Source organism: Otolemur garnettii, unplaced genomic scaffold (assembly GCF_000181295.1).
Source record: "Otolemur garnettii isolate 467f Iridium unplaced genomic scaffold, OtoGar3 scaffold00074, whole genome shotgun sequence".
Taxonomy (NCBI): domain Eukaryota; kingdom Metazoa; phylum Chordata; class Mammalia; order Primates; family Galagidae; genus Otolemur; species Otolemur garnettii.
In genome coordinates this window covers 5782470-5790713 of record NW_003852469.1, presented here as the reverse complement: position 1 = coordinate 5790713, position 8244 = coordinate 5782470, and the positions used below count along the sequence as shown (strand labels likewise).

At 48.5% G+C, this 8244-nt stretch overlaps 1 protein-coding gene and 1 non-coding gene across 4 annotated transcripts; one reads left to right on the top strand and one right to left on the bottom strand.

The window, feature by feature from the left end:
• The first annotated feature begins 2431 nt into the window (after positions 1-2431).
• On the top strand, positions 2432-2635 carry LOC111726669. Its single transcript, XR_002774386.1, has one exon. It is a non-coding gene; the product is annotated as a small nucleolar RNA SNORA73 family (small nucleolar RNA).
• Positions 2636-5104: 2469 nt separating this feature from the next.
• NKX3-1 (NK3 homeobox 1) lies at positions 5105-7224 on the bottom strand. Of its 3 annotated transcripts, none has more exons than XM_012807712.2 (3): positions 7097-7224; positions 6918-6955; positions 5105-5900 (listed from the first exon to the last, which is right to left on the bottom strand). In XM_012807712.2, exons 1-3 carry the CDS (start codon positions 7222-7224, stop codon positions 5494-5496), a joined length of 573 nt encoding a protein of 190 aa, XP_012663166.1. In that variant the 3' UTR covers positions 5105-5493. The 3 variants fall into 3 exon arrangements, with proteins under 3 accessions (XP_012663166.1, XP_012663167.1, XP_003794011.1); XM_012807713.2 differs by having other exon boundaries at positions 7184-7224; XM_003793963.3 differs by having other exon boundaries at positions 6918-7224.
• Between the last annotated feature and the right edge of the window lie 1020 nt (positions 7225-8244).

Below are 8244 nucleotides of genomic sequence, written 5' to 3'. Positions count from 1 at the left end.
GGCTTAAGAAAAAAAAGGAAAAAATCCTACAAGTGTCCCATAGTCACTCCAGTGAGAAAATGAGGCTCTTCTCTGCACATCACCCTTTGCTTTTCATCCCATAACCCACCCCCAACGTGGGTTTGCCCTTTCCTTGCCATCCTATAACCCAGTCCCAACATGGGCCCCTCCCAGGACTGAACTGGTTGGAAACAGGTGGAAACTGCCCAATTATAAGCGACACCCAGGGATCTGTCCTAAATCTACCCTAAACCTGGTATCAGACCCAAGCAAGCTCAGAAAATATGGCTTCCTCTGGAGCCTTTGCAGAGGTGAAGGGAGAACACACTAGAGAAATGGAGATTTTTTTTCCTATCCCTTGTAGACTTTAGATAACCCTTTTCTTGGGATAGTCTGTCTGGGAAAGTTTGCACGAAGGCCAAGTCTAGGCTAAACTAGGAGCTCTTCGTGTCCCAGGGCTATCGTTCTTGTTCTTTTCCTTGAGCAGTAAATAATTCTTGGCTTTGAAAAACATGCCCTGGTGACAGGTTGATGGTGGCCACGGGAGGAGCAGAGTCTGGATGTCTGAGTGTAGAGCTCAGAGCACCAAGCCTAGTCTCACTCTCTCGACACAGAGACCCTCATTGTGAAAAATATTGGTGCCTGTGGTACTGAGAGTGACCAAGGAAAGGACCTTTTGGATTTGTGTGCTCCATCGAGTCCCTCTGGGCAGGATGGGTGCACCTACCACCAGCTGCTGGGAATATTCATGCAATGACTCATAGCCAGGTCCCTTCATGGCCATCACTTTGCCATGATGGAATTGCAATGACCAAGGTTACCTCCACCTTCTGGAGGTAGCTGATGCTGGGATACGAGGCTGAGCCTACTTTCCTCAAACTGGGACCGAGTGGCCTTGGAGCTTCTTAAAGTATTGGGCAAGGCCTCTGTTACAGCTGTGTTGTGGGTCAGCTCCTCCTTCTCCACTCTGTCTTCCTCACTTGAACATGTATCTCCTGACTACAGTCTCAACAAAGCTTCTGCATACAACTCCACATCACAGGACCTATTTCTAGGGTACCTAACCTAAGTGACTTCCTCTTCATGGCCACCGCTCCCTTTGAGGTCAGCTTCGAGATGCATGATAATAATGTCACCCTAGAAAAATGAGTTGCTATGTGGTTAGAAAGAAAACATTTTGTTAGGTGTAAGTCTCTGACGTTCATTTCCCCTTCTGGCTGCCACCATCTTCCTAAGGCGACCTGGAGAGGACCATCGTAGCACCCAGGACAAAGCTATAGTGGCTCTAGAAACTTACATGGGAAAGTAACTTGAGAGAAGATTGCGGAGGAATTCCAAACACCACGAACACGTGGCAGGCTAAGGGGAGTTACTGGAAGAAGATGAGTGTGAGATTAGCAGAGCTATTGAGGGGGAGTTGGAAAAAGCACAAAAAGAGAATGACTTTCTTAAGAGATGAGAGATTTTTAGTTAATTCCCTGGATTAGTTACTTTTAAACAGTTTACAAAAAAAAAATCTACATCTGTTAATTTACTGCAAGAGCCTTTGTAATTTGAGAGTTCCAGGGCAGGGGAGGATGGGTACAGATTTGTGCAAAGAGTTAAATCTCACGATGTGAGCATGCTTGGAGAAGTTCCACCTGTGTGTACAATGTGCTTAAAGGATTAGAGCAAACTTTGAAATTATGATATGTTTTATCTACAGTAAGCACCTTACTTTTTAAGCTTCTATTTCCTTGAAGGAGGGAGGAGAAGGCCATCAATTCTCTCAGAAATCAGGTGCATGAAACACTCTGCTTGTGGGATTTAATGAAGGCTTAAGTGCAGGGGGATGAGGATGTGTTGTTTATATATTTTAACATATTAATAAAATCTATTTTCCACACTTGTGATTCCAATTCAGAGATGTCATTTGCAAAATCTGTTGCTCTGGATGAAGGTAACATTTTGAGGGAGATGCAGGAGCCAGAGGGTGGGGGGAAGTTGTAGCCCAAGGGGCTAGTGGGACAGGAAAGGGAATTTTTAAAGAAGTATTGCTGTGGTCCCCGTATTCCCTTCAAGAAATATAAACAAAGCCAGGCGTGCTGGCTCACGCCTGTAATCCCAGCACTTTGGGAGACTAAGGCAGGAGGATGGCTTGAGGCCAGGAGTTTGAGCCTAGCTTGAGCAACATAGTGAGACTCCTTCTCTACCCCTAAATAAAGAAAAATAAATAAATAAATAAAATTAGCCAGGCATGTAGTCCCAGCTGCCCGGGAGGCTGAGGTGGGAGGATTACTTGAGTTTGAGGTTCCTGGGAGCTGTGGTATCACCACTGCATTCCAGTCTGGGTGACAGAGCAAGATGGTCTCAAGAAAGAAAGAAAAGAAAACATATCCCTGGGGTGGAGCAGGCGATGGTTAAACTGGAGACACAAGAAAAGTCTTTTCCTACAACGTGGATACACCCTGGAGGTCACTCTCCCTGGGCTCTGTCCAGGTGGCATAGGGGAGCATAGGACTTTGCCCCATGATGTACAGTCCCTTACTACGACGTTGGAGATGAAGCTGGGCCTGAGTCTGCACCTGCATATTCCTACGACTTTCCAGAGTCTTGTAGACAATGACTGGGGAGACCAACCATACAGGAAACAGCCTTTTAGAGCACCCAAGCTTAATCTTAACTCATCTTCAGTTTATTAATTGATTGTTAATAATCAATTAATTGATTGATTAATTAATTGATCAAATTGATTATTAATTTATATATATATATATAAAAGAAAAGTCTTTTCCCCTCTCCATGTTTTACCGGGAATGGAGGACACAGTCATTGGCTGCTGGCAAAGCTGCAGCTGTTGGTTTTCTGGTCACCATAGGTTTTTCAGATGGATTGAGGGGGAGGGACGTGGTAGCCAGAAATAGGTAAGCGTAAATAGCTACAGTTTTTAGGAAGCTGAACATCACACACAGATAGGCCTAATAAAGACATAGATACTTTATTTTAAAAACACCCATATGTTGCAAAAATACATAGAAAAATAAAGTTTGGTGGGGGTACTTTTCCAAACTTCAAGTCACAGACTTCTTGTGTTACAGATCCAAGCAGGGTTTGTTATACGTGGAGAGCCCACACTAATTTATTAAACAGGGGAGAAACAGGGTGTCTGGGTGAAATGGTTCAGAGCACTGCCCAGTTCACCTGGCAGATGCTAATTCTCCAAATGTTTCTTGATACGGGTTCAGATAGAGGCTGATGACTGTTCCAATGGGAAAAAAGCATATGGATTCACAGCCAAACAATTTTTAAAAATACCTCTTTTTTTTTTTTTTGCAACGCAGTCTATATCACAGTGAAATGTTTAATCCTTGCAGAATTGCAGGTTGAAGGAATTAAATTCAGAGGTGGAGAGAGAAAAAGTACTGAGTAGAGATTGAACACTAAACACTAATTTTCAAAGAGGTGTGGAAAAGAAGAAAGCAAATTAGAACGCTCTGCCTTTTGTGGTCCTGTGGTGGGTGTCAGCAGCACAGCACGTGGTATTTAACAATATTTCACTGTGGAGCCCAAATCTTAGAAAAATGGGGTGAAAATGGCCAATTTTGTATCTATTTACTTTGGCTGTTTTGCCACCCCAATAGTAAATTGACTCTTTTAATAGGAGAAAGTTGAAAAGTTGATCACCAGACAGAATTAGTGGGACCAAGAGAAATTCCAGACCTTGGGCTATCGCACAAGAACTATTTTTTGTTATTATCCTCCCTTTGTCAGGTCACCTGAGATAATAGGATGGAGATGGAGGGACCGTCAGATTTCTCCTTTGCTCTCTGCTCATCCTCTTTGAGCTCATTCCAGTTGACCCATTTCTGGGGACTCCTGATGGGCATTAAACACAATTCCTGAAACATTTGGATAGTTTCTTACTTTATTTTCTGATAGAAGCCACAGTGTTGTGTTTTGAAAATGGTTGCCTTTTCCTTAGTCTTTCTGCAAAGTGCTGTCAGCGTACCCTTTGCTTAGTCAGTGGACTGTGCTCCCTAAGGCCTAGGCTGCCTTCCTTTCTATACCCTGCCCCAAGCTCTCTCTTTCCACTAGGACAGCTCACTGATGCTGGCCCTTATTTTATAGTGCCTTCTTCCTTCTCTGTGAAAACCCAATACCTCTTACCTCCTCTGTCTGGCTGCAAAGATTCTCAAGGGTTGTCAGACTTTGAATGTAACAACAGAGCCACCAGAAAGACCAATAAAAGCAGTGGTGACCTCCTTGAGCTTGGCAGGTCTTTAAATAGGATTTGAGATTTAATGCCATATATTTTTAAAGGAAAGAAATAGAGTTGCTAGTTTGAGAAATGTCTTTTAGCCAGTTCAGAAACTGCCCCTTGCTTTTTTTTTTTTTAAACCTAGGACAGATAAAACTTTGGAAGGAAGAAAAGGGGGGACTTCCTTATTTAGATCTCAGGCTAAAAAAGGAAGGCAAATTTTAGGTATGGCCAGACTAAAATTCAGGACTGAAATAAAGCCCTTTAGAGGCTGATTGCTGTAGGAAAACAAACAAACAAATAAAAAATAAGAAAAGAAGGAGGGAAGGAAGGACCATATTATAAAGAATTATGTCATCTGTCATGATATAGTATGAATTATAGCCTGAAAACTCCAGGAAACTTTTAATTCTAAATTCTCTAGTCCAGGACAAAACAGTTCAGAAGCGGCCAGTCCACCTTTCGCTAATAAAAAGTGCCATGGCCCCAGCAGCAGAGTAGAGACTGTCCTTAGGCCCCTGTCTTGGACATGTGGAGATTCTTCCGGCCCGGCCCCACCCCTTGCAGTAGAGTTCTGTTTATACAGCTTGTCTTAAAACCACAGTGAGTGCATCTTGTTCTGTTTGGGCCACCCTGTAAATACTTAAATTGGCATGGTATTTTAAAAGGAATACTAGGAAGCTGATATTTTCAGCTCCTCCCACCCCTCCGCATGTCCCATGCCAATGTGTGCTGAGCATGAGGGCTTTCTCTTTGAGACCCTGTTTTCTCTTAATTTTACAGGGACAGAGAGAAACCTTGGTCATATTCCAAGGCCAACAAAAACTTAAGTTTAATTCAGTGGGTGACACCCTCGTTTTGGCTGTCCTCTGTACTTTTAGGTTTGCTCTTTCAGAGTTGCTGCTCGGCTGCACAAGAGGATGGAGTTGTAGACACAGGAACCTCAGGTGCTCATTCAAAATCATACAAAGTGCTGGAGACAGCAGTTAATTCCCCCCCTTCAAACAGGTAGCTAAAAGCAAAAATGACGTACAGTGTGCACTGGGGGAACTATTTAGATATTAAAGCATTCACTGTCCCAGATCTGTCAGTGGCCCACCAGAGAAGATGCTGGGATTTCCAGGCCAGCCTCCAACGCTTTGGTCTGTGCACCTCTTGCTCCTGGTTGCTTCCTGACCTTGGCCCCTTTTGCTTTCCGGAGAGACACTCTGGGGAAGGCAATTTTTGATCATACCTGGTTGTCATCTGAGCTGGCATTACCAGAAAGCCGGGCTCCAGCTGCCCACGCAGTAAAGGTAGGGGTAATAGGGGTAGCTGTTATACACGGAGACCAGGGAGGCTGGAGAGAAGCCCTCCTCTTTCAGGGCAGGCAAGGAGGGGTGCTTCTCCAAGTCTCCCAGGTCGGAGGTCAGCTGCTTCCGCTTAGTCTTATAGCGTCTGTTTTGGAACCATATTTTCACTTGGGTCTCAGTGAGCTTGAGGTTCTTGGCTAGGTGAGCCCTTTCGGGGGCTGACAGGTACTTCTGATGGCTGAACTTCCTCTCTAACTCGATGACCTGGGTGTGGGAGAAGGCGGCTCGCGAGCGCTTCTGCGGCTGCTTGGAGGTCTGGGGAAGGCTTGGCGCATCTTCACAGTCCAGCAGATAAGTCCCAAAGTGCCCATCTGGAAAGGAGAGGGAAGAAGGAGAGATGGGAAGGAAAAAGTTACATGTTAGCGGGAAAGAGAACAGAATTCAATCCACCCTTATCTCTTCAGAGAGTGAACAAACAGCCCACTGTCATCTTGGATACGTTTCACTTTTTTCACATGACTTGAGGGACGCTCTGCAGTGAGCGAGGAGTAAGTGTGTACGTTATGTTTTCATTTTCTAATAATCAGCAAGAGCCCGGCGTTAGAGAGGCGTTAAGTGGTTGAGCTTTCTGCCGTATTACCGAGTAGAAGGAAATGGAATTGTGGATGTGTGTTCTGGGGAGAGGTGGGAGAAGGGCGGCAGGAAAGACAGACACTGACAATCAAATTCCAGAGAAAGCGGGACGAAAGGCATCCAGGTAGGCAAGAGAGGGCTTGTGCGCAGGAGAGGCAAACGCAACCCCATTTGGGGGCTTTAATCCCCCTTTCTCCGAAGGAGCCCTTAGGTTGCCTCCTAAGAAGTGATGGGAAAGAAAATACATCTTCTGTGAATGTTGCGACGGTTGTGTTATCTCCAAAACACCGAAGGGAACGCCCAGATTTACTGTTTGCCCCGGGGATTGGGAAGGAAAGGGAGTCTTTGCAGGTTCAGTATCAATGAGTTATCATCAGCTCAGGTCACCGCCGACGGGTGACGTGGGCTGGTGTCCCCCTGGGTGGCGCGGGTCGGGGTGTTCAGCTGGAAGGACAGAGCGCCCGGCCTGCGCGCTGGCGTTAGAGCCGAGCAGAGCGGAGAGCACCGAGCCGGGCGAGTCACGCGGGTGTCAAAATCCTGCGTCGCCCTGACGCTGCGGCTCGGGGTGAATCTCTGAGGCGCGCGGGTGGCTGCGGAGGCGGGGAGGTCTGTCCTCCTGTCGCCGCCGGACCTCGCGTCCCTGCATCCCGGCTCCGGGAGGTCCGCTGGGGCCTGTCCTCGAGCCGACGTCGCCCTGGGACCCAGCCACCCGTCCCGCGGGACCTGCCTGGCCCGGCCCGGCCTCCCCGGCTCACCTGGCTCGATCTCGGCCGGTGTGTCGGCCTCCCCGGGACCGGCGTGGGGCCAGGAGGTCGGCTCGTCCCTCGGCTTCCTAGCGCCGCCGCCTCTTCCCCCCGGCTCCAGCGCAGGGTCGCGCCTCGGATCCGGCTGGTGCGGGGGTCGCGGGCTGCCTGGGTGGTCGCCGCGCCGCTCGGCGCCGTCCCGCAGGATGTCCTGGATGAGGAAGGAGGTGAGCGGCTTGGATTGGGTCGGCGGAGCGGCCCCGGGGCTGCGAGCGGCCGCCTCCGCCTCCCCCGGCCACAGCTCGGAAGCCCTGAGCATCCCGGCGGCTGGGCTCGGGCAGCTCGGGTCCCGGGTGGCTCTGGCGGCGGCTGCTCCCGCCCGGCCCGCACCACTTTCACTTTCCACCGCCCGGCGCCGCTTATAGCCCCGGGGGAGCGCGCCGCGCCGCCTTCCCATTGGCCGCGGGGACCCGGCCGGCGCCGCGGATTGGCTGCCTCGCGCTCCAGGTGACCCGGCGGAAAAGGCGAGTCCTTGGCACTGTCCGCGCCCCTCTTCCCGGGAGGATTCCTTCCCCAATTCCCTCTTCTCCTCTGGCTCGCCTCCCTCCTTCCTATGCTCACCTCCCTCCTCCTTTCCCAGGTCGGGAGCGGAAACCAAAACGAATCACCTCCGCCCCGACCTACCCGCGATAGAAGATGAGACCCTTCTCTGGAACAAGGACGCCCAAGAGAAATACACTCGCCTTTGCTCACAGACAGATAAACCGGTCAACCCCTGGCACCACAGCTTATAGATGAGGATTCTGGGTGCCCGGGATGAGGGGAGATTGGTGGCAAAGGCAGAAATACTAAATTTAAGACTCTCAGAAACATGACAAGTAGGTTTAGTGCCTGCCACCCAGGCTGGCTGCTTTGCTGGACGTTACTGGGAGCAGGAGCAATGAAAGTATTGATTTAATGTAAAATTACTGGTTAAACATCGCACTGGATTGTATACGAGAATATGTTTAGGGAATAAACACTGGTGTATGTAGGCACATGATGTGCGTAACTTCAGAGGTTGCAGAAACAATGAGTTTCTGTGGGACAGCCAGGTCCCACAACATGAGTGAACCGGTTGAATGTTAACATCTGGCAATCTGGAAACAATGTGTGCTGATGTTCTTTTGAACTAGTTTTATGCAAATTTTGTGTCCTTTCTGGCCTAAGACGCCTTCCATTAAGTCTCATTGGAAACAGTGGTATGTTGTGCGTCTGGGGAGGAGGGAAAGTTGATAGGTTATTGTAGAAAAACTACTGCCCAAGAAAACCACCTGTGTGAGGGGAAAAACTGGTTTTC

Excerpts from the sequence above, each read along its gene's own strand:
- NKX3-1 (XM_003793963.3), bottom strand. The coding sequence starts at position 7,224 with ATGCTCAGGGCTTCCGAGCTGTGGCCGGGGGAGGCGGAGGCGGCCGCT. Across the intron at positions 5,901-6,917 it reads ACCGGCCGAGATCGAGCCAG|ATGGGCACTTTGGGACTTAT; the intron begins GTGAGCCGGGGA and ends TCTCCTTTCCAG.